Source organism: Saccopteryx bilineata, chromosome 3, assembly GCF_036850765.1.
Source record: "Saccopteryx bilineata isolate mSacBil1 chromosome 3, mSacBil1_pri_phased_curated, whole genome shotgun sequence".
NCBI classification, from domain to species: domain Eukaryota; kingdom Metazoa; phylum Chordata; class Mammalia; order Chiroptera; family Emballonuridae; genus Saccopteryx; species Saccopteryx bilineata.
The window spans coordinates 214,429,509-214,452,891 of NC_089492.1; the positions used below are offsets into that span (position 1 = coordinate 214,429,509).

General features: G+C 37.7%; 1 protein-coding gene and 1 non-coding gene across 3 annotated transcripts in view; both read left to right on the forward strand.

Annotated features, from left to right (window-relative positions):
• The window catches only part of SYDE2 (synapse defective Rho GTPase homolog 2), a 46,846-nt gene that overhangs the window by 18,641 nt on the left and 4,822 nt on the right, over positions 1 to 23,383 (forward strand). For both annotated transcript variants that reach the window (XM_066268763.1, XM_066268764.1), the window contains exons 3-6: positions 1,727 to 2,823; positions 8,231 to 8,357; positions 14,608 to 14,789; positions 18,806 to 19,037. In XM_066268763.1, the coding sequence (XP_066124860.1) occupies positions 1,727 to 2,823; positions 8,231 to 8,357; positions 14,608 to 14,789; positions 18,806 to 19,037 (1,638 nt within the window). The remainder of the gene's footprint in view (positions 1 to 1,726; positions 2,824 to 8,230; positions 8,358 to 14,607; positions 14,790 to 18,805; positions 19,038 to 23,383) is intronic.
• Positions 23,162 to 23,237, forward strand: TRNAV-GAC (transfer RNA valine (anticodon GAC)). The gene has a single exon. It is a non-coding gene; the product is annotated as a tRNA-Val (tRNA).

Below are 23,383 nucleotides of genomic sequence, written 5' to 3' on the forward strand. Positions count from 1 at the left end.
ATATGTTCTAATAGAATTTTAGAACAAGGAGATATTCTTAGTTGTCATGATTTAAAACTTGTTTGATTAACATTTTTTTAACTAGCATTGCTATGTGATAAAATTTTACAGTATTTTATTTTTTTAGGAGGAGATTATTTCTATTATAAATTGATTTTTTTTAAAAAGAAAACAGATTTACTCTATGGCTCCCTGAAGCACTTTCTATACTTATTACCACATATATGTTTTAAAAATTATTTTAAATTGAATTTATTGGGGTGACATTTGTTAATAAAATTATATAGGTTTCAGGTGTACAGTTCTATAATACATCATCTGTATATTTTATTGTGTGTTCACTGCCCAAAGTCAAGTCTCCTTCTGTCACCATTTATCTCCCCTTACCCTCTTCTACCTCCTCCCACCCCCTTTCCTTCTGGTAATCATCATACTGTTGTCTGTGCCAGTGATATTTTTTGCTTAATACATTCACTTTCTCTTTTTTTTTTTTAAGATTTTTTTTATTTTTTACAGAGACAGAGAGTGAGTCAGAGAGAGGGATAGACAGGGACAGACAGACAGGAACAGAGAGAGATGAAAAGCATCAATCATTAGGTTTTCATTGCGCGTTGCAACACCTTTAGTTGTTCATTGATTGCTTTCTCATATGTGCCTTGACGCGGGCCTTCAGCAGACCGAGTAACCCCTTGCTGGAGCCAGCGACCTTGGGTTCAAGCTGGTGAGCTTTGCTCAAACCAGATGAGCCTGCACTCAAGCTGGCGACCTCGGGGTCTCGAACCTGGGTCCTCTGCATCCCAGTCCGACGCTCTATCCACTGCGCCACAACCTGGTCAGGCTACCTTCACTTTTTCACCCAGCCCCTCAGCCCACTTCCCCTCTAATAGCTGTCAGTCTGTTTTCTGTATCTATGAGTCTGTTTCCTTTTGTTTGTTAGTTTATTTTGTTCATTAGATTCTACATATAAGTGAAATCATATGATACTTATCTTTCTCTGACTGGTTTATTTCATTTAACATAATACTTTCCAGGTCCATCTGTGCTGTTTTAAAAGGTAAGATTTCCTTCTTTTTTTATGGCCAAGTAGTAGTCCACAGTGTAAATGTACCACATCTCTTTTATGCACTCATCTACTGATGGGCACTCGAGCTGCTTCCAAATCTTGGCTATTGAAGGTAACACTGTAAAGCACATAGGAGTGTGTATATTCTTTCAAATTAGTGTTTCAGCTCTTTTCATATATGTTCCCAGAAGTGGAATTACTGGGTCAAAATGTATTATTTAGAGGAATCATTCTTATATTAGAGTAGGATTTCTAAATAAACATTAAAATAGGAAATATGTTTAAATGTTTTAAAATATTAAAATATATTAAAATACAAAGTTTTCCTAGTTTCCTCTGATATCTACTCTTCCTAGTTATAAAATAACACACTCACTGAAATATTTGATAATGGAAAAGATCTGAAAGGAGCCTAAATTACCCTTCCTTCAAACCTGCAGAATAGAAGAGCTGATAAGATGCTTCTTGCTGCTGTAAGCTGTTTGGAGATACTTGTTTCTCTGCTTGAACATGGTGATGAAGATTCACCTAACCTTGTAACTAAATCTCCCCATTGAAATGAGACAAGGGAAAAATTTCTGTTTATATGAGAGCTTGTTAAGCTGGTGGTATATAAAGTGGGAATCAAAACATATCACCTTATAATACCTTTTTTTTTTTAAGGTCCTGGGATCCTACCTGCTACAAATAAGACTGAGTTGAGAGTTATAGAACCATCTTCTCCAAGCCCTGTGAAAAAGGGCAGTTCAATTAGTTGGTCTTTCCCGGATAAAATAAAATCTCCACGAACTGTGAGGAAACTTTCCATGAAGATGAAAAAGTTGCCAGAACTTAGCCGAAAACTGAGTGTTAAAGGAAACTTGAATGATGTAAACAGTCTAGATAATAATCCTTCCTTGTCTAAATGTAACTGTCAAGAAATTCATCATACTGTTATTCTGCCTTCTGGGAATACAACCACAGCTGCTAAGAGGAATGTTATAAGTCGGTACCATCTTGATACCAGTGTATCTTCTCAGCACAGCTACCAGAAGAAAACCTCCAGGAGTTCTAAGTATTCTTGCAACAGTGGTTATCTCAGTGATGGAGATTCACCTGAACTTATAACTAAATCTAGCAAACATGGATCTGAGAACAAAGTGGGAAAGGGAAAGGAAATAATTCCAAATAGCTGTAGCAAGAATGAAATTGACATTGATGCTTTTAGACACTACAGCTTTTCTGATCAACCTAAGTGTTCACAGTACATATCTGGGCTCATGAGTGTGCATTTCTATGGTGCTGAGGATTTAAAACCACCACGGATAGATTCAAAAGATGTCTTTTGTGCAATTCAGGTAGATTCAGTAAACAAAGCAAGAACTGCTTTGCTCACATGTCGGACGACATTTTTAGACATGGATCACACTTTCAACATAGAAATTGAGAATGCTCAGCATTTGAAATTAGTAGTATTCAGTTGGGAGCCCACTCCAAGAAAAAATCGAGTGTGTTGTCATGGAACTGTTGTTCTCCCCACCTTATTCAGAGTGACAAAGACACATCAACTGGCGGTCAAACTTGAACCTAGAGGCCTTATTTATGTGAAAGTGACTCTTTTGGAACAATGGGAGAATTCTCTTCATGGACTAGATATAAATCGAGAACCAGTAATGTTTGGTGTTGATATTCGAAAAGTTGTAGAGAAAGAAAATACAGGATTGATGGTGCCACTCCTGATACAGAAATGTATTATGGAAATTGTAAAGAGAGGCTGCCAGGTATTATTTCACTCTGTTTCTCTACTACCCCTCCATTTATCTATCTATCTACCTATCATCTATCTTAATGAATTAATCAGTTAATTAAATTTATAATAATTCTTCAGGGAAGGAATTAAAAGTTAAAAATCTAATTTAGATATTTCTCTTTATTTTTATTATATTGCTGTTTTAGGGTATAATTCATACCTTAACCCTGTTGTCAATGATTGAGAGCATACTAGATGGTTCTACATTTTATGTTGTAATACAGAGCTGATGGGCCTTATACCTAGAGATCAAGATTACTTTACAGTGGCATTCCTAGGATAAGCCAGAGCTGATAACCTAGGCAAATAATTAATTAATTTAAGTAATATTTCTTCATGGTTTGAATTCCTAAGGTAGAGAGTTCCAATAGTGAATCTATAACCCTAGAACTTATTTTTTTTATTTTTATTAATACATGTAGACTGCCTGACCTGTGGTGGCACAGTGGATGAAGCGTTCAACCTGGAATACTGAGGTTGCTGGTTCAAAACCCTGTGCTTGCCCGGTCAAGGCACATATAACAATCAAGAAACAACTAAAGTGAACCAATTATGAGTTGATACTTCTCATGATGCTCCCCACCCCACCATAAAATCAATAAATAAAATCTTAAAAAAAAATACATGTAGACTGTGACAATGAGAAACAGCATATCACTGAGGAGATTATTCTGAGGTATAAGAAATTGTTTATATTCATTTTTGCAACATAAATTAAGCCTAAATAGCAATATGAGGCATTTTTATTTGATCCTATCAGAATTTATAACATTGATTAAAAATATCAAGGGTAAATATCACAAAGTCTGAAATATGGTTTCTTTATACAAAGAAAGGAGTTGAAAATAATCTACTCTGAATTTACAAAAAATATAGAAACAGCATAAGTTAGTGGAGTTTTGTATGAAGATTCAGGAAACTTGTATTCTGGTTTCTTCTTCATTAATAGTTGTGTGATGTTGGGCAAGTCATTTACTCTCTGTGCATCTTATTTGCTTGTATCTGCAAAAATAGATGCAGTGGCTTCCTGCAGCTGATAGGTAGGACACATGTACTTTTTTTTTTTAAATCCATTTTTAGAGAGGAGAGAAAGAGAGAAGGAGGAAGGAGCAGGAAGCATCAACTCCCATATGTGCTTTGACCAGGCAAGCCTAGGGTTTTGAACTGGCAACCTCAGTGTTTCCAGGTCGACGCTTTATCCACTGAGCCACCACAGGTCAGGCCACATGCACTTCTGAAACCTCTTCTCAGCTATAGGATATATCAGGTTGAGTTTATGCTGTTGATGTGAGAGTGAAGCTTTTAGTTTCTAATCCAATTTTTGGTCCAGTTACTTTTTTCTTAAGTTTCTCTGTTTTTCCTTTATTTATTTATTTTTTTCAGACAACATGTAGAGTGTTCAGAGAGATTAGGCAGATTTTAAAGCTAATTATTAAACAGAAACTTTTATAATTGAGTATTAAAGTAAGTAATTCAAATAGCACTGTACTTTTATAGTTTATTTTCTGAAATATTCTATAAAGAGCAGGTAAATAAGACTGTTGTAACTTATTTTAAATGCCAAGAAAGCATTTTCAGCAATGCCTTTTATTTCTATAATTAAAACTTAGATTTATTTTGGTAAAGAATTATTTTCTGCCTGACCAGGTGGTGGCGCAGTGGATAGAGCAGAGGACCGAGGTTTGAGACCCCGAGGTCGCCAGCTTGAGCACGGGCTCATCTGGTTTGAGCAAAGCTCACCAGCTTGGACCCAAGGTCGCTGGCTCGAGCAATGGTTTACTCGGTCTGCTGAACGCCCGCGGTCAAGGCACATATGAGAAAGCAATCAATGAACAACTAAGATGTTGCAACGAAAACCTAATGATTGATGCTTCTCATCTCTCTCTGTTCCTGTCTGCCTGTCCCTGTCTATTCCTCTCTCTGATTCTGTTTAAAAAAATATTTTTTTTCTATGAATCAAACAGTAAATTTTACAGTTGTACATTTGGAACTATACTTTTTAAACACCCATTTTTTTTGTCTCTTTTAATTCTTCTCATGCTCCTCCTTCCAAAAGAGGTTTATTTTGTCTGCATTTTACAGAGTGGCATACTGTTTAAATTTTGTTTAACTTTAGGTTTTGATAGTCATGCAAAAATAGTCTTCTATGGCATTTTCCATAAACTATGCTTTGAAGGCTATACTATCACCCATCTCTTGCTTCCAGTGGGAAAGCAGAAAAAAAATGACTCTAGAAATCATACTCATGGTCCATCTAGAATATCATCTGTCTCTGATAGAGGCATTAAGCATGTACTTCAAGTGTTTTTTTTTTCTTGAAAGAGAAAGAGGAAGGTAGAGATGAGAAGCATCAACTTGTAGTTGTATCACTGTAGTTGTTCATTTATTGTGTATCGTATGTGCCTTGATGGGAAGAGGTGGGACTCAAGCTAAGCCCGTGTCCCTTATTCAAGACAGTGACCCTGGGATCATGTTGATGATCACTGGCTCAGCTGGAGCCCCCAGTCAAGGAACACATGAGAGTTAATCAATGAACAACTAGAGTGAAGCAACTATGAGTTAATGTTTCTTATCTCACACCTCCCCCCCCCTTCCTCTCTCTGTCTCTCTGTCTCTTTCAAATCAGTAAAAAAAAATTTTAAAGTCATCTTTTGGTCTGACCTGTGGATAAAGCATCGACCTGGAACTCTAAGGTCGCTGGTTTGAAACCTCAGGCTGCCTGGTCAAGGCACATATGGGAGCTGATGTTTCTTGTTCCTTCCCCTCTCCCGCCCAATGAGTAAATAAAATATTTTTTTAAAATGTCAGCTTCTGTAAAATATCTTTTTCTTGAAATAATCTATATTAGATTTTCCCCCTTTATTCACCTTTAAAAATTATGTTTATGATTTTAGCTTTTGGGATAACATGTTCCTTTAATGTATTACTTACTGTTGAAGTATTACTTTCTTTAATTTGTTCTAGGTTCATCTCCTCAAGTTCAAGGGGATGCATCTTTATGGGATTTTGTGATACTTGTGCCTACACAAGAAGGGCTCTGCTCAAGTTAGTTTCTTCTAATGTGATGGCATTTCCTTTGATTCTTTTTTTTTTCTTTGAGTTTTTCATTTATTTCATCAAGAAAAGAAGGGGGGGAGAGAGAGAGACAGGAACATTAAGCTGTTCCTGTGTGCCCTGACTGGGATTGAACTGGCAACCTCTGTGCTTCGGGACGATGCTCTAACCAACTGAGCGATCTGGCCAGGGCTCCTTTGAGTCTTTTTAATATTTTAGTTTCATTTTCTGGACCATCTACAGTTCTACCATGTCTTTCTTGCAATGATGTGACCAGTATAGCACATGCTATTCTCAATGTGAATGTACTATGAATGTGGATAAGATTAGGAAATTTGAATTTTCTTCCCAGTACAGTACTTGGTTTCCCATATTATATTGATCCTTTTGAATATAACAGCACCTTGTATTACTTTCTCTTAGAAATAGTTGTAAGGCCTGACCAGGCGGTAGTGCAGTGGATAGAGCATCAGACTGGGACTCAGAGGGCCTAGGTTCAAAACCCTGAGGTTGCTGGCTTGAGCGTGCGCTCATCTGGCTTGAACCTGAGCTCACCAGTTTGAGCGCAGGGGTCGCTGGCTTGAGTGTGGGATCATAGACATGAACCCATGATCGTTGGCTTGAGCCCAAAGGTTGCTCACTTCAACCCAAAGGTCGCTGGCTTGAAGCCCAGGGTTGCTGGTTTGAGCCCAAGGTCGCTGGCTTGAGCAAGGGATCACTCACTCGTCTGTAGCCCCATGGTCAAGGCACATATGAGAATGCAATCAATAAATACCTAAGTAGCAATGAAGAATTGATGCTTCTCATCTCTCTCCCTTTGTGTCTGTCTGCCACTATCTGTCCCTCTCTCTAACTCTCTGTCTCTGTAAAAAAAAAAAATAGTTATAAGTTCCTTACTGTCTTTCAAATACTTAATAGATTATCATCTCAAATATTTTGGGTAACATTTCTCTGTAACCATAACTGACACTCTTATATTGAGACCCACCTTCTGCAGTGTATTCTATCACTTATTTAATTACTCGGAAGAGGTTAGTGTCATAAGTAAACCTGGAAATTTCATTTGTGTACTCCTTTCTTTAGATCATTTTAACATTTTAAAGTGCTTCCTAGTTCAGATTCTTGGGGGTTCCCTTGATTGATTTTACTTTATTTCTGCCTTGATATAATTTCTTTCTCCATAACTTTCTTAATTCCAAGGTGGTTGAACTTGCTATGTAAGTAGTCTTTGATGTGGAAGTATAGGTACCAACCACTTATGTTCCTTAATTTTCGTGAAGATTTATTCTTTTCAAAAGTTTGATTGCTTAATCAGGCAATGCTTTCTCTTTAGTTATCATGTTGATTTTTTTGTCAGTGAATTTATACTGCTCTTCTTAAGACTTCCTGTATTAGAACCTGTATGGGCTAACAGTGTTTGAATGTTAGTTGTGGGGAGGATGAGTGGTAGCTGTGCATCTTTTGAACTGGAGGTTCTATTTTACCTTTAATATATTAATTGAATTTCTGCCATCACTTTATAATCAATTAATTTGATAAGTTAAAAAAACCCTAGATTATTCTTATTCCTGAGATTTTTTTTTTCTGAAATGATAATTTTATACAAACAGTATGTTGGAGCCTTATTTCAATGAAATATACTTTTTTTAAATGGGTAAATAAACTGAGTTTTAAAGAGATTAAATCACTTGCCCAGACTCACCAAGGAAGGAGTGGTAGAGTGAGGCTGTATGAATTCAAAACCCTTATTTAACCCCTGTTCTGTATTATTTCAGTCTACAGCAAAAGATGTCAAAGGATAATCTTGGCATGGAGATAGGTATTGGTTGAGAATATAAAACTAACGGGAGTGGATTGTATCTCTGCTTAAGGTGAGATAGTCAACACTAGGCCCTGGCTGGGTAGCTCAGTTGGTTAGGGCATTGCCCTGATATGCCAAAGCTGTAGGTTCCATCCCCAGTCAGGGCACATACAGGAATCAACCAATGATGGTATGAATAAGTGGAACAACAGATCAATATTTCTTTCTCTGTGTATCTCTGTCTCCCTCCCTCTTTCTCTAAAAAAAAAAAGAAAAGAAAAAAATATGATAAGCAACACTACAAAATTATAGTCTCTTGTTTGGATTTAAATGAAAGAATAGAATGTTTTTTTAAACTAATCATATAGTCTATGGTGAAATTTTAAAAGCTGTGTTGAAGTATTTTTAATTTCATGCCATCAGAACATATTTGATTGCCAAGCTCATGTAACTTATACATACTGTACTATTATATTTTCTCTTTATCAAGTTTACCACAATATGGCCGTCATTTCATTTCTAGGTAGTAGGCCTGTACCGATTGTGTGGTTCGGCAGCAGTCAAGAAAGAACTTCGAGAGGCTTTTGAGAGGGATAGCAAAGCTGTTGTTCTGTGTGAAAACCAGTACCCAGATATAAATGTAATAACAGGTAATAAATAGACTTTATTTTATGTGCACATTGTGGAAAGACTTCATCTTCAGGAAAGAGAACTGAAACTATGTTTTAGCCTAAATTTAATTTGGTTTTGTTCTGAAGTCTTAACTTATTCTGGGAAAATTAGGGACAACTTCCTGGGAAAAGTGACTTCTCAGCTAACTTTTAAAAGGTGAGCTGGACTTAGCCAGGCAAAGGTTAGGGGAAGGCAGTCTATTAGCAAAAATTTGGAGATGGGAAACTATATAACTTGTAGCACTTGCTAAAGAGGAACATACTAACTTTGTCAGTGATGAAAGATGGCTGGGATGCTCTCTCCCACTGGAACCCAGACTGGCAATGAGGATCGGGAGAGTTAGAACCTGGCCCCTCCCCTCCCCTCCCCTCTTCACCTTCCCCTCCCCTCCCCTCTTCACCCTCCCCTCCCCTCCCCTCTTCACCCTCTCCTCCCCTCCCCTCTTCATCCTCCCCTCCCCTCTTCCCCTTCCCCTCCCCTCCCCTCTTCACCTTCTCCTCCCCTCCCCTCTTCACCTTCTCCTCCCCTCCCCTCTTCACCCTCCCCTCCCCTCCCCTCTTCACCCTCTCCTCCCCTCCCCTCTTCATCCTCCCCTCCCCTCTTCACCTTCCCCTCCCCTCCCCTCTTCACCTTCCCCTCCCCTCCCCTCTTCATCCTCCCCTCCCCTCCCCTCTTCACCTTCCTCTCCCCTCCCCTCTTCACCCTCCCCTCCCCTCCCCTCTTCACCCTCCCCTCCCCTCCCCTCTTCATCCTTCCTTCCCCTCCCCTCTTCATCCTCCCCTCCCCTCCCCTCTTCACCCTCTCCTCCCCTCCCTTCCTTTTCCCTCTTCTCCCCTCCTCTTCTTTCTCCCTTCCCTCTCTCCTTCCTTACTTTCCTGACTTTTTATCCTTTTTCTTTTCTCCCTTTTCTCTCTCCCCTTCTTTTCTTATCCTCCCCTCTCCTTCCTCCCTCCTCCCCTCCCCTCCCTCTTCCCCTCCTTTCCTCCCTCTCTTTATTCCTTCCAAGTTAGTTAGATGCGAGTTTCCATGTAGTAGGTTTTATAATAACACTTCCATAGGGACATATAGATAACCAGGAAAGCTGAAAGAAAGGTAAGGAGAGTGCTAATCACCAACTCTGAGAATATTTATAATTCTATAATGAGTCCTTTTTGTTGTTATTCTAGTGTATTTGGGGGAAAAAAACTTTAAAAAATGGTTTTTCTTGTGTTACAGTGCTCAAGAGTAAAACCTGAGAGATTATTTTTTGTTTTTTTCTTCAAATCAGAACTGGAGTTTTAAACCTGACGCTCTCTATTCCTGGGGTGCTTCATGGTGGTGGCAGTGGAAAGTACAGCGAGCACCCCGAAGGAGGGAGGGGAAGCCTGTGCATGGGGATAACTTGAGTCCACTTACCCTTCCTCATCTGTATATTAATTAGTTTATGTACTAATTATTTATTGAACATTTACTATATGCCAGGCACTCTTCTAGGCACCCGGGACAAATGAACAAGATGAGCAGTGCCTTAGTGGGAGGAGAAAGTCAGTAATCAAGCCAATGTCAAGTAAGATACAGTAACTTATCAGTGATAAGTAGGGCAACAGGCATGATACTGATTGATTGGAGGTAGTAATTAGCTTGTGACTCCTGTACTAAGATGGTCAGAGAAGAAAGTCTTTCTAAGATGTGCATTTTGAGTTGAGATCTATGATAAGGAGTTAACCATTGGAAGATGTAGGGCCAGATTTCTTGGCAGAGAACAGGGTGAATTTTGTGATCAACAGTGAATAAAACAGATGTACTACAAACCAGCTTCTAAGAGGTAAAAGTACTTTTAGTGATTAGAATGCCTTTTTTTTTTTTAGTATGAGAATAACCTATATCCCACCACAGAATTTTCCTGTGTAGTTTTTGTGCCTGAATGAAAGTGAGATGCATATGTTTTCATAGTTTCTGTTACAGAGCAGCTTCAAAGATGTAGTGAGAACCATTTATTTCTTTACCTAGAATGCCTGCATTTTCAAGTATATGATAAAGGATTTACTGTGTTGCACTAAACAAACTTCATCATAAGTTTCCTCCAAGTCTCCCTTAAGTAGTTCAGATAGCATTAACTGTCACCACAAACTTAATATCTTAAGGTTTTTATGTCCCCAGAGAGTTTGAAAGAGAGTAAGAAGTTACTGTGACTTAAAATGCTCCTGTCACTTAGGTTTTGGGGTAAGGCCATATAGCTAATTATACTGTATATGTCACAACATATATACATACCTCTTCTCTGTGTCATTTTATAAAATATTTTGATAATTTTTCTATGAAACCTTTGTCTGCTTATAGACAAGGAACTGTAACTTTTAATTCATTGAACATGATGTGCATTGAGCATACTTCAAGTGCTGAAATTATAGTGAAGTAATCTTGAACTTGGATTAACTTAAAATTCCATTTATATTAATGACTTTAATATATTAGCTATATAAAGGACAATGATATTTGAAGTATATGTCTCACTAAGTTATAAAGTTATATTTCCTGGCGATCATTTAGGTTTTAATTTAATATAATTGCATTGTAGGGCAAGTCTCAAACTACCAAGGCATATTGAGTTATGTTAAAGCTAGCAAGTCTTGTTTTGTCAAGGGACACACATGGAATCTTTTTTGTTTTTTAAATTATGCCCTAGAGGGTTAGTAGTCTCTATTTGGCAGCTACAGAAAATTTATTTCCATTAATTTGTAACTCAGTTGTTTTCTTTACAAGAGTATTGCTTTTCATTGTAGGTAGGTTTAGACTTCAACACTAATGATGTTAGTAAAGGTCACACAGTATTATACATTAAGGAATGAGAATAAATAATTATTGAGTGCTTACTGTTTACAAAATGTTTTATCATTATCATCATTACACATCTAAATGTATTGTTATGAAATGTCAAGCACTTTATATATGTCATATATTCATTATGTCAGAGAAGTTGGATTAATATTCTCTTGGTTCCCAGTGTTATTTGCAGATTATTACCTTTCATTGTTGAATAGAAATTTAAGCTCTCTTGGAGAATAAGGCTCTTGGGACTCACGGCACATTCCTTTATCACCTTAACCTTTCTTATTTAACATCATCCACAGTACTTTCGGGCATTCCTATTTATTCAGTAAGGACTTTGATAATCTTGCCTATTGTTATACACTGCTCACAAAAATTAGGGAATCAGGGAACATGCAGATATTCCAATACTCTCAGCCTTTTGTATAGTGCATTTTCACCAATGAAATAAAAGTTGGTTTTGCATCTCATTTGCATAATTGAACAACTTTCTTTGACTTGTCTGATGTTCTTGTTTAATATAAAAAATCAACTACTTTTTTATCACTTCATATTCATTTTGAAATACCCCATAATTTTTGTGAGCAGTATATTTCCAAGCAAAGTCTTGCCATCATTTTAAGTGATTTTAACATACAAATCACCAATTCAGAATCCATTTGTTAAAAGACCATTCTTTCCCCATTGAATTTTTTTCACTTTGTCAAGAATCAGTTGTATTTCTGAACACTAAATTCTATTTCATTGACCTATATGTCTGTCTTTATGCCATTACCACACTATTTTGATTACTGAAACTTTGTAGTAAGTTTTGAAAATGGGGGATATTAATCCTCTAGTGTTTTTTTTAAAGATTTTTTTTACTATTTTGGGTATCTTACATTTCCATATGAATTTTAGAATTAACTTGTAAATTTCTTTGAAAAGCTACCTGGAGTTTTTTTTTTTTGTTTTTTTTTTTTTTACAGGGACAGAGGAGAGAGTCAGAGAGAGGGATAGATAGGGACAGACAGACAGGAATGGAGAGAGATGAGAAGCATCAATCATCAGTTTCTCTCGTTGCGACACCTTAGTTGTTCATTGATTGCTTTCTCATATGTGCCTTGACTGCGGGCCTTCAGCAGACCAAGTGACCCCTTGCTTGCGCCAGCGACCTTGGGTCTGAGCTGGTGAGCTCTTTTTTTTTTTTTTTTTTTTTTGGCTCAACCCAGATGAGCTTGTACTCAAGCTGGTGACCGCGGGGTCTCGAACCTGGGTCCTCTGCATCCCAGTCCGATGCTCTATCCACTGCGCCACCGCCTGGTCAGGCTACTACCTGGAATTTTTGATAGCTTTTGCATTGAATCTGTGATCAGTTCGGGGAGTATTGCCGTGTCAACAGTATTGTCTTCTGATCTGTTAACATGGGATGACATTTATTTAGATCGTATTTAATTTTTTTTCATAAAGATTTTTAGTTTTCAGAGTACAGGTTTTATACTTCTTTTGTGAAATTTATAATTTAACTTTAATTTTGAGAGAGAGAGAGTATCAGAGAGAGGGACAGATAGGAACAGACAGACAGGAAGGGAGAGAGATGAGAAGCATCAATTCTTTGTTGCGGCACCTTGGTGTTCATTGATTGCTTTCTCATATGTGCCTTGACCGGGGGGTCTACAGCAGAGCGAGTGACCCGTTGCTCAAGCCAATGACCTTGAACTCAAGCCCACGACCTTGGCCTTTAAGCCAGCGTCCTTTGGGCTCAAGCTAGTGACCATGGGGTTGTGTCTATGACCCCTCGCTCAAGCCAGCCACCTCGCACTCAAGCTGGTGAGCCTGCCCTCATGTCAGATGAGCCTGCGTTCAAGCCGGTGACCTCAGGGTTTCAAACCTTGGCCCTCCGCATCCCAGTCTGATGCTCTATCCACTGCGCCACTGCCTGGTCAGGCAAATTTAACTCTTATTGATGTTATTGTAAATGAAATTATCTATTTCTTTTTGGATTGTTCATTTTTAGTGTATAGAAATACAATTGATTTTTGCCTGTTGATGTTGTACTTTGCTAAACTTGCTTTTTAGTTTATTAGTTTTTAGTAGATGCCTTAGTATTTTCTATATGAGATTGTCATTGGTAAATAGAGATAGTTTGACTTCTCTCTCTCTCTCTCTCTTTTTTTTGCACGTGAGAGAGAGAGAGAGGGAGAGAGATGAGAAGCACCAACTTGTAGTTGCGGATGTTAGTTGTTCACTGATTGCTTCTCCCCCCCTCTCCTCCCCTCCCCTACTTTATTCTCAGGCTTCCAGTTATCATCTTTAGTTGATCATTCTCAGATCTGTGTCTCCCGCCATCTCTTTGAGCCTCAGATTTTTATATCTAGCAGCTTTGAATGTTTCATAGATATTTTAAGCTTAATATATTCAAAATAAAACTCTTTTCTACCCCTTAAAATATGGCTTTCCTTTTTTCCCCCTCTTTCAAGTAATTCCCCTAGTCCTAGATGCTAAAATTCCAAACCTAGAAAACAGCCTTGCTCCTTATTTTCCCTCAAAATTACAAATGTATTTTTTACTTAGCAGTCCTGTTTTGGGGATTTATCCTACACATACAAAGCAATGATGTGCAAGATTATTCACTGTAGCATGTTTTAGAATAACAAAAGAGTAGAACAACCCCAGTACCCATCTGTAGCAGTTGCTTGTGGGACATCGTGTATTGGAATAACACGATGTGGCTATAAAATGTTTGAGGAAGCTCTCTGTGTACTGAAAAGATCTCAAGCCTATGATGATAAATAAAAAAGCGAGTAACAGGACAAATATGCTATTTTTATATAATAAAGGGGAGTGTAGTACTATAAAACATACTTTCATAAGCATATATGGTAATATATTATTTATATTTTCATGCAGCATTTTATGAGGGGGCAGAATCAATAGGATATATGTACCAAAAATGACTTTTGAGCAACAAACCTAATAGGTACGATAATTGGAAATTATATGTGCATTTTTAGCATGCTATCAAAACAAAGTCAATTAATGAGGTAATTAATAAGAATACCAAATGCTAGAATACTTTCTTGTTTTTATTTAAAAATTTTCCATTGATTTGAGAGTGTATATGTGTGTATGTGAGAGAGAGATAGAGAAAGGCATTAGCTCATTGTTCTACTTAGTTCCATTTAACTGTGCACTCATTGATTGCTTCTAGTATGTACCTTGACTGGGGATGGAACCCACGACCTTGGTGTGCCAAGACAATGGTTTATCCACTGAGCCACCTGTCCAAGGACATACTTTTAAAAATTATTGCTTTTATTATCTTCAGAATATTAAAAGTTAGCTGTAATAATACTTAAATTAAAACAAATACCACCACAGTGTTTTATTTTATTTTGAAGACCAATTGCCAATTGCCTCTGGTTTGTTTGTTTTCTAAAGGTGTTCTTAAGGATTATTTAAGAGAACTTCCTTCTCCTCTGATAACAAAGCAGCTTTATGAGGCTGTATTAGATGCAATGGCAAAAAATCCCTTGAAAATGTCATCAAGTGGTTGTGAGAATGATCCAAGTGACTCTAAGTACACTGTTGACCTGCTGGATTGCCTGCATGATGTGGAGAAGGTAAGCATAATTGGTATACATTTTCCTGAAAAGTAGCTAATGAATTATATACTTAGCTCCAGAACTGCAAAACTTTTTAGGTATTTTGACATTTGTGGCACTCATGAGTTTTAGCTCTGCTTTTACTAATGGTTTCTTAAACAGCATAAATCTAGAAACCTCTGCCTGACCAGGCAGTGGTACAGTGATGGAGCGTCGGACTGGGATGCGGAGGACCGAGGTTCGAGACCCCGAGGTTGCCAGCTTGAGCGCGGGCTCATCTGGCTTGAGCAAAAAGCTCACCAGCTTGGACTCAAGGTCGCTGGCTTGAGCAAGGGGTTACTCGGTCTGCTGAAGGCCTGTGGTCAAGGCACATATGAGAAAGCAATCAATGAACAACTAAGGTGTCGCAATGAAAAACTGATGATTGATGCTTCTCATCTCTCTCTGTTCCTGTCTATCCCTCTCTCTGACTCTCTCCCTGTCCCTGTAAAAAAAAAAAAAATTAGAAACTTCTTCTTAAATAGAATAAATTTAGAAAAAAATTTTATTTCCATATATAATTTTAACCCAGGCATAAATATTCTCATAAGTTTTTAAAGAGTCTTATTATTAAAATAGTATGTTTATTATAGAATAATTGGGAATATACAGAAAAGAAGAATGGAAAATTAAAATGATCAAAACCCAAAGGTTTTGATAATTAACATTTTGGTTTATTTCCTTTTAGTATTTTTAAAATGTGCTATTTTGGTATACATGGCTTAGCCTCAAGACTTAAGCAACCGCCTGACCAGTGGTGGTGCAGTGGATAGAGCATCTGTCTGGGTCGCTAAGGAACCAGGTTTGAAACCCCGAAGTCATCAGCTTGAGCATGGGGTTACTGGCTTGAGAGTGGGATCATAGATCCCATGGTTGCTGGCTTGAGCAAGGAGTCACTGGCTCTGCTGGAGACCCCCCCCCCCCCCCGCCAAGTCACTTAAAAGAAATAATCAATGAACTACTAAAGTGCTGCAACTACAAGTTGGAGCTTCTCATTGCTCTCATCTGTCTGTCTGTCTCTCCCCAAAAAAGACTGAAGCAACCCTCACTACCATTTTCTTTCTACTTACCTCTTCCTGTTAGTTCTATCTCCACAATCTAAATCTTGAAATCAGTATCTTCAAGTGTGCCTGCAGGAGAGAGAGAAGGATGACTGGGTGTGTCAAACCAGTCTTAACCTAATTTTAGCTATTGTTTTTTAGGACAAAAGGGGAAAACATGTGATTGAGCTTGTCCAGATAAGGTTGGCTTTGCCTATATTTTTTATATAGGGTAGAATGGTCAAGAGGTAATGGGCCTGATCTGTGGTAGCATAGTGGATTAAAGCCTCAACCTGGAACACTGAGGTTGCCAGTTTGAAACCCTGGGCTTGCCTGGTTAGGACACATATGGGAGTTGATGCTTCCTGCTCCTTCCCACCTTCTGTCTCTCTCTCCTCTCTGAAATGAACAAATAATAAAAAATAAAATAATTAAAATAAAAAAAAGAGTCAATGGGTGGGAGGTCCTGGCCAGGTAGCTAGAGCATCATCCCAATATGCCAAGGTTGCGGTGCACAAACAAGAATCAACCAATAGATGCAATAAATAAGTGAAATAACAAATCAGGCTTTCTCTTTCTCCCTCTTTTTCTCTTTGCTGCTCTCCTCTTTCTCAAAGATCTATAAATAAAAATTTTTAGCCTGATGCAGTAGATAGAGCATCGGACTGGGATGCGGAGGACCCAGGTTCGAGACCCCGAGGTCACCAGCTTGAGCACAGGCTCATCTGGTTTGAGCAAAGCTCACCAGCTTGGACCCAAGGTCGCTGGCTTGAGCAAGGGGTTACTCGGTCTGCTGTAGCCCCATGGTCAGTGAACAACTAAGGTGTCACAGCGAAAAACTAATGATTGATGCTTCTCATCTCTCTCCGTTCCTGTCTGTCTGTGCCTATCTGTCCCTCTCTCTGACTCTCTCTCTGAAAAAATAAATAAATAAATAAAATTTTAAATAAAAAAAAAAAGTGGATAGAAATAGCTTCACTGGTTTACTGTATTCTTTGAACATCCTGTGTTCTGTCCAATTAGATTAGCAATTGCTACTCCTTTTGGTGAGGGGAGAGGAACCAGCTGTTAAGAGGTGAGCAGATACAGAAGGGTGAGGTGAAAGGGTAGGAATATTCCCTCACCAGTACAAGGTATAATTGTGTATTATTTTACATGTAAGTGAAGATGCAAGTGTCAGGGGATTTAAATCAAGACTAGATAGCTATTGTGAGTGTAATAGTCTGTCATGGGAATTTCGGTCTTTCTGGCCCCTAAAACTCATGCTAAAAAGGCTCCATACTATACTATTCCATTGAGTGGACTTGACATAATATATCACTTTTTTCTTTTATATAATATTTAGGTTTTGAACCTATATAATTGTTCACAGATTTCTTTTCAGCTAGAAATACTTATTTATATAAGAATCTCAGAGTGAAATTGCTGATGTAAATGATGTGAGCATTGTAAGGCTCTTAATACATGTTTTAATATTACTTTTCAAAAGGGAGAAGAGAGTTACATTGTTTTGACTCATTTTATTTAATACACAAAATGATTTCTTATTTTAAGTTACACATTTTGGTTTTCTATTGAGATTGAATCTAATGTTTTCAACCAATATGCTAGTGTGTGTGTGTGTGTGTGAGAGAGAGAAAGAGAGATAGAGAGAAATTTTGATTTTAAAATATCAAATTATAGTCTTCTCCAGCTTTCATTTTCTCTTAATCCTGCCCTTCATAGCCAAACACTGAAAGAATATTTATTCCAGCTGTCATCACTTTTTACCACTCATTTATTACTCAACACATTGTAATCTGGCTTCCTACCCTCTCTCTCTGGATGACTTCTTGCCAAGGTTACTAACGATCTTCCATGACCAAATCTAAGGGTCACTTTTAGTTCCAGAAATGATATGTCATTTAAAAGATTTTTTTTAAATTAAAGTTTTAGTTGGAATTCATTTCTTTGTACAATTATGAAGAAATTACACAGCTCATTTTATTTATTAAATGATTGATTATATGCCACTACTTCAAAAAAATAATTTCTTTTCATATTTGCTTAAACTTAATGAACCATTCAACTTTTTGAGCAAATTTTTCTTACTAGACTAGTTTCCTTGAAGATTAAAAAAAAATTTTTTTAATAAGTTTGCTTTAATTTCTAACTACTACTTTTCCCTTTCCATGGTTTGTCTACTGAAAATTAGTTAAGAATCATATTGGTGTTTTTCCTAATCTAGATCACAGTAGAACCCGACCACGTTCTGAAATGTTTAGCTTTCAAATTAAGCATGGTGGTATCCTACCTTTGACTACAGGATTTATTTGTGCTTAAAAATGAATGCTTTTACCCTAATCCCTTTTCCATCACATCCTTTTTGCTATAGTCATTTTAGAGGACAGAGGAGAAGAAACTGTTGATAGTATATTTATGTAGGTATTCCAGCTGAAACTTGGTATGCATTCATGAACATTTTATAAAGAGTGTAAAACCACTTAATGGATTAAATTATGTCGTTGGAACCTAAGGGTGTAACATTTCTATAATAAAATGTTTCAAGTTCTAAACATCCAATTTATAAGCAAATCTTTGAAATAATTCTTATTTTTATTTTTATGAGTTTTTATTTTAAATTTATTGGAGTGGCACTGGTTAGTAAAATTATATAGGTTTTGAGTGTACAATTCTATAGTACATGATTTGCATATTACATTGTGTGTTCACTACCCAAAATCAAATCTTCTGTCACCATATATTTGTGTCCTTTACCCTTTAGTCCTTTCCCTCCCACCTGCCCTCTGCTAACCACTACACTATTGTCTGTGTCTGTGAGTTATTTGTTTGTCTTGCTTGTTCACGAACTAACCTTTTAAAAGTCCAGGATGTCTATCTACATTTTCTGCTATAAGTTGTGCCTTTGAATTTTCCCTTGAATAACTGTATTAAGTGAAATTTAATTTAATTTAGGCAACCCTAAAGATGTTATTGGATCATTTGAAATTGGTGGCTTCCTATCATGAAGTGAATAAGATGACCTGCCAGAATTTGGCCGTGTGCTTTGGACCAGTATTATTAAGTCAGAGGCAAGAGACTTCCAATCATAACAACAGAGTCTTTACTGACTCAGAAGAACTTGCAAGTGCTTTGGATTTTAAAAAACATATTGAAGTTCTTCATTACTTACTTCAACTCTGGCCAGGTAAATGAGTCTATGGAAGTATTTTTCTCTTTCAATGACAGAGTGTTTGAATTAGCCAATCATTATATATGCCCATATATGATTAAAGAAAATTTTCTCGATTTTGCTTTTTGAAATAGTTATGAATTGATGCCTGCCCTTTAGATTTCTTCATTTAAATTTTCTGCTTTTGCTGATAACACTGTAGACATAGATTAATGTATGCATTTGGATTTGGTCAGATCTGGATTTAAATCTGGCAAATTCCTTAACATCTTAGAGCTTCAGCATCACCATTTGTCATATGGATTTAGTATGTCTGTAGAACTTATAGGAGGAGTAAATAAAAAATTGTGTATGTAAGGTGCTCAGCACTGTTCTTGGCGCATAATAGGTTCTCAATAATTGTTAATGTCTTTACTCTTCTCATTTTTAGTTCAACTGGTATAAGGGAGAATTAATTTTTCTCCTTAAACCACTTCTTCCTGACATCTTTACTGTATTTAGGGTCATTCTTCAAATTATCCAGGCTTGAATTAACAGTTATCTCTAATCTTTTTATCTTCCTTATCCATTCCTTATAAAAGTCAATAACAAAAGGCTGACAGTTATTTTCCTCATATATCTCTTATATAGTTCCAGAGCTAAAAGGAATATGTATTTAATAACCATATTTTTCTCTCCATAAGACGCACCTAGCCATAAGACACAAGACACACCTAGGGTTTTAAGGAGAAAAATAATATATTCTGAACCAAATGATGTGTTAAAATATTTAATAAAATACTGTATTTTTCGCTCCATAAGACGCACGGGCATCTTCCCCTCCACTTTTTTGGGGGGAAAGTGTGTCTTATGGAGTGAAAAATAGGGTAGGTGTCTCATAAAGGGTCCTGTATTTAAAATTTTTGTTATCCTGAAGTAACCCCTGCTTCCCTCCCCATATTAGAGTACCTAGGTACCGTGGTTAAAGTGTATTGGCCCTGGAGTCAGGCTTGGATTCAGATTTGGATTTGTGGCACTCACCAGCAGCGTGGGCTCAGGCAAATACCTCCGTTCCCTAAACCTCAGTTAGCTTCTCTGTAAACAGTGCCAACCTCAGGGTGGTTGTGAAGGTTGAGATAAAGCATCTAAGGCAGTGAATGGAGTATTTAACACAAAGTTAGCCCTCAGTAAATGTGTTTTGTTACTTTTTTATAGACATATGTGAAAATAGATTAAAGTACAAGGCAATGTCTGATTTAGTCTTTTAAAATAAATCTAACTTTTTAAAAAGTGAATTAAAATTTAAGCTATTAAAATTTTTCAACTAGTAAATTTAGCAAGTTAAAATTTTTGCTTTTATTTAAGCATAGGCTTTAAAATCATTTCTAATTGGTATTTTAACTGAATTAATATGTATTATTATTTTAAAATCCTGAGTCAACCTTCTCTGTATAATTGTTATGGTTTCTGCATTTGGTGCCCAATATAAAGACTCACTCGGATTAAAGTTTTGAATTTGTGCCTAACCTGTGGTGACACAGTGGATAAAGCATCGACCTGGAACACTGAGGTCGCCAGTTCAAAACCCTGGGTTTGCCTGGTCAAGGCACATATGGGAGTTGATGCTTCTTGCTCCTCCCTCCTTCACCCCCCCTTTCTCTCTCCTCACTAAAATAAATAAATTTAAAAAATGTAAAGTTTTGAATGTTTTCTAGCTTTTTCCTAAAATTACTTTAATTCTAATAAGCATCTGGAATTGGGAGAGGAACCCTCTTATTCTAATCACAAACGAACACTTGCTGCCTGGAGTTTACTATAAGTACCTGAGTTCTTTATCATTAGTTATTTACCAGAGGTTAATGCCATTTCATTATTTTGTAATAGACACCTTAGTTTTGGGTATAAAAGCAAATTTAAAGTATATTCTTTGTGATAGAAAAAGCAGGTTTCAGTTTCAGGTTCAGTGATGGCCTCAAACAACTGACTCCTTCTGTATTAAACCTCATCCCAAAGATTTGTGTTCTTGGGTTTATAAATAACTGCCTCTTTTCTATCATCTTTTATTTTTCTTTAGTTATACTGCCCCAGACAAAGGACAGAACAGGGCAGAGAGATGAGAGGAAAGAGCAAGTGCCTCTAAATCATTTGCTTTTGGATTCAAGAAGAGGCAGACATCAAGTAGATGTAAAGCAGGCACATCAAGTAGGTGTGAGCCTGAGGATGATGGTGACACAGAGAATGACCCATAGCATATTAATTGGTGAATGCCCCTCTTATGAATTCAGTCAACAGTTTTGGCTCTGCTTGCTGCATATCTTAATTATTTTTCTTTCTGTAATTTCCCCTTCTCCAGAGTTAAAAGAGTTGGTTCTACATTTTCTTTTTACATTCTTAACTTTTTGTTTGGTGGAGTTTTATTGTTTGGGGCAAGATTATAACTTGCTTTGAACTTTCCATTTGATAAATCTTGTCTTCAGAATGCTCAATTAGAACACTAGCTTATTGGCTTTGGAAGGTAAAATAATTCTGCCAACAGTTTTTCAGATTTTTCTCTGCCAAAGCCCTAAGGTTCTTTGAAAGCAGCTTCAGGGCTAGATTGGTAACATGCCTGGGAACATAATGGAAGCACATTTCCCTTTTGACCAAAACAGTCTTATCTTTTCATCTTATTTTAATGTAGTAGTCTTTTACAAAATTGTTGCTTTTTAAAAATAGGTTTGTTGTCTGACCAGGCGGTGGCGCGGTGGATAGAGCATCGGACTGGAATGCGGAAGACCCAGCTTCAAGACCCCGAGGTCGCCAGCTTGAGTGAGGGTTCATCTGGTTTGAGCAAAAGCTCACCAGCTTGGACCAAGGTCGCTAGCTCGAGCAAGGGGTTACTCGGTCTGCTGAAGGCCCACGGTCAAGGCACATATGAGAAAGCAGTCAATGAACAACTAAGGTGTCGCAAAGAAAAACTAATGATTGATACTTCTCATCTCTCTTCATTCCTATCTGTCCCTAACTATCCCTTTCTCTGACTTTCTCTGTCTCTGTAAAAAAAAAAAAAAAGAAAGGTTTGCTGTTTTAAGGAGAATATTGAAAATTACTGATACGCCACCCTTTTACTTTACAGATGGGGAAATAGCTGTAAAGGGTGTGGCTCCAGACCAGCTGTTTGCTATATCACATTTTTGTTGTTTTGTTTTTGTTTTTGTTTTTTGTTTTTTTTTACAGAGGCAGAGATAGACAGGGACAGACAGACAGGAACGGAGAGAGATGAGAAGCATCAATCATCAGTTTCTCGTTGCGCGTTGCGACTTCTTAGTTGTTCATTGATTGCTTTCTCACATGTGCCTTGACCGCGGGCCTTCAGCAGACCGAGTAACCCCCTGCTGGAGCCAGCGACCTTGGGTCCAAGCTGGCGAGCTCTATGCTCAAGCCACATGAGCCCGCGCTCAAGCTGGCGACCTCGAGTCTCGAACCTGGGTCCTTCCGCATCCCAGTCCAACGCTCTATCCACTGCACCACCACCTGGTCAGGCGCTATATCACATTTTCTATGATAACTAGATTTGGGGCAGGTCTTTTCTTTGGAAAAGCTATTGGTTTTTTCCCTAACCCCTCCCTTTTTAAAAAAAAATTTTCCTCGCTAGACAAAGCTTCATGGGGTCAGGGATTTATATTCCCAAATCCTAAGAGTGCTTGGTACTCAAGGGACAATGTGTTCTGTTAAATAAGACAATTTTACTGTTGAGAAAAGGCTAATAAAGTTGTGATTAAAGATATAAACCACCCTGGCCGGATAGCTTAGCTGGTTAGAGCATCATCCCAAATCACAGAGGTTGCCGGTTCGATTCCTGCTCAGGGCACATATAGGATCAGATCAATGTTCCTTTCTCTCTCTCCTTCCTCTCTCACTGAATCAATAAAGTAAAAAAAAAAAAAAAAAAAGATATAAACCTATTGCTAGAAAACAAGATAAGAAAATTAAGTTTCTCTGTACTTATTAAGACTTTTCCATCAACCACATAGGCTGCATTTTTTATTTCATTCTATTGAAAGTAGGTTGTCAGCAGTGCTGGAAAAACTAGACTTTTTTGTAGTGGTTCAGATTAGCCCTTTTCTCTGCAGCATTAATAGGAAACCATTTCACCATCAGTGGTTTAAAAGCCAGTGAGGGCCCTGGCCGGTTGGCTCAGTGGTAGAGCGTCGGCCTGACGTGCGGGGGACCCGGGTTCGATTCCCGGCCAGGGCACATAGGAGAAGTGCCCATTTGCTTCTCCACCCCCCCCCCTTCCTCTCTGTCTCTCTCTTCCCCTCCCGCAGCCAAGGCTCCATTGGAGCAAAGATGGCCCGGGCGCTGGGGATGGCTCCTTGGCCTCTGCCCCAGGCGCTAGAGTG